Source organism: Limulus polyphemus, unplaced genomic scaffold, assembly GCF_000517525.1.
Source record: "Limulus polyphemus unplaced genomic scaffold, Limulus_polyphemus-2.1.2 Scaffold11374, whole genome shotgun sequence".
Taxonomy (NCBI): Eukaryota; Metazoa; Arthropoda; class Merostomata; order Xiphosura; family Limulidae; genus Limulus; species Limulus polyphemus.
The window spans coordinates 1-1,812 of record NW_013676984.1 but is presented as its reverse complement, the minus strand read 5'-3'; the positions used below and the strand labels follow the sequence as shown (position 1 = coordinate 1,812).

At 30.0% G+C, this 1,812-nt stretch overlaps 1 protein-coding gene across 1 annotated transcript in view; it reads left to right on the top strand.

The window, feature by feature from the left end:
* The window catches only part of LOC106476730 (histone-lysine N-methyltransferase 2E-like), a gene marked incomplete at its 3' end in the record, with an annotated part of 13,988 nt that extends 12,188 nt beyond the window's left edge, over positions 1-1,800 (top strand). The window contains exons 6-7 of the mRNA XM_013937362.1: positions 1,053-1,173; positions 1,691-1,800. Of these exons, the coding sequence (XP_013792816.1) occupies positions 1,053-1,173; positions 1,691-1,800 (231 nt within the window). The remainder of the gene's footprint in view (positions 1-1,052; positions 1,174-1,690) is intronic.
* Between the last annotated feature and the right edge of the window lie 12 nt (positions 1,801-1,812).

Sequence of the window (1,812 nt, the reverse complement as noted above, 5' to 3'; positions counted from 1 at the left end):
TGCTGTCATGTTAAACTTATATTAAAGTTTTTCTTCATTACCCATTTAAGCCGTCTCCAGCCATTATTAGTCTCAAAGTGGGTTCCTCGTCATCGAATTTAAGTACTTTTATAATAATAAATAAAGAATAAATATGAAAAACAAGAAATAAAGTACTTACCCAATCTTCTTTTTCTTGCCCTCAACTGTCGAGGAGAGTTCAGCCCGATTTTTTATAGTAAAGCACTCAACAATTTTTATTTAATTAAATAATGCACCAAAGAATATAGACTAATAACATGCAAAAAGTAGACAAATTTCCCCTTACTCTCACTCATTACAAATTCATCCAAACTGGTCATTAACTTTCCCACAGGAACGAATCTTGTACTGTGAGTGAAATTAATGATATTCTGTTCAGAATACAATGTTATACAATACGCCATATAATAGATGAAAACCTTGACTTTCTATTGGTTATAGGTAATATATAATAAAATGTAAGAGAGAACATATCAATGAATTGTGAAAGAGAGGGTGTGGCAGGAGGGGGACTGATTTTATACTTGATAGCTCTGTAACCAAACAAAATTGAAGACTATAAAAATTATGGTTTGTCTGAGCAACGACGATTTTATAGAGAGTAATTTACATTTAATTTTTTACTTTTTCGAGGGGTAATAGATAAAATAGGGATGATGACATGCTAAGATAAAACGTGTCATGTGGGTCACACTAGGAGAAATTCAGAATTTTTTTAATATTGCATTATCAAAATAAAAACTTAAAACTTGTATACTATTAAAATATGGATTATAAGCTAAGATTTTATGCTGTTCTAATTGGTATGAATAAAAAGTTCTTTAATAAAATTTTGAATGTAAGACACTAAAACCTTGTGTTATCCGTAGTAAAGGATACCCGGGGAGATAGAGTTAAACCTTCTGATATAGTACTGTGTTGATAAGCCTAATATGAAGATTTTTGTGTTTCATACATTATTTAAACAGTACTATAAATGTACCAAACATAAAAATAAACATGTTGTAATGGTTAAACTGTATTTGTTTTAGGGTTTTCCCATTTGTTCTGTTCCACAAACCTCATGAAGATGAAGAAGGAATTTGTGTTGATGCAAGAGAGTATGGTAACATTGCAAGGTTTATACGCAGGTCGTGTACCCCAAATGCCGAAGTTAGTGTTTCAGAATATTTAGTTTTTACTTTTAATTCATTAATGTTATGACCAGAAATGTGCATGAATGAATTTATAATGTGTATGTGATTGAAAAATGTTCTTGACAAACATTGGTATGCAGTTGTTTTAAAAGTTCTTCTTAAAATATTTTTAATTTTTGCTTTCAAAGGCTGTTTACCAGATTCCGTTTATTTGAGAAAAAACATATCTTCTCTTTATGTATAAAAATAATACTTCTTTCATATAATGTCAGATTAACGTAATCTGTTGTAGTAATAAATCTTCAGAAAACACTACATCTTTGTGTTACTGAAAGCATATGTGTATTTATTAGTTTTCGAAGGTAATAAAAAAGTTAGCTCCTCACAGTTGGTTCCGTTTTATCTTGCATTCCTGATGAAAGTTTTTTAATTTTCCAAATAAATTTCCACCAACATTCATTATATGATATCAACACTGAAGAATAGTTCATAAGAAGGAAAAATAGTTTAGTGACTTCATTAATTCATTCCAGGTACGACATGTTATTCTCAATGGTCTTCTACATCTGTATATATTTTCTCGAAAAGATATCAAGAAAGAACAGGAAATCACTATTCCATTTGATTTTGCCTCTGACGACAGGTGAGTGTGTAG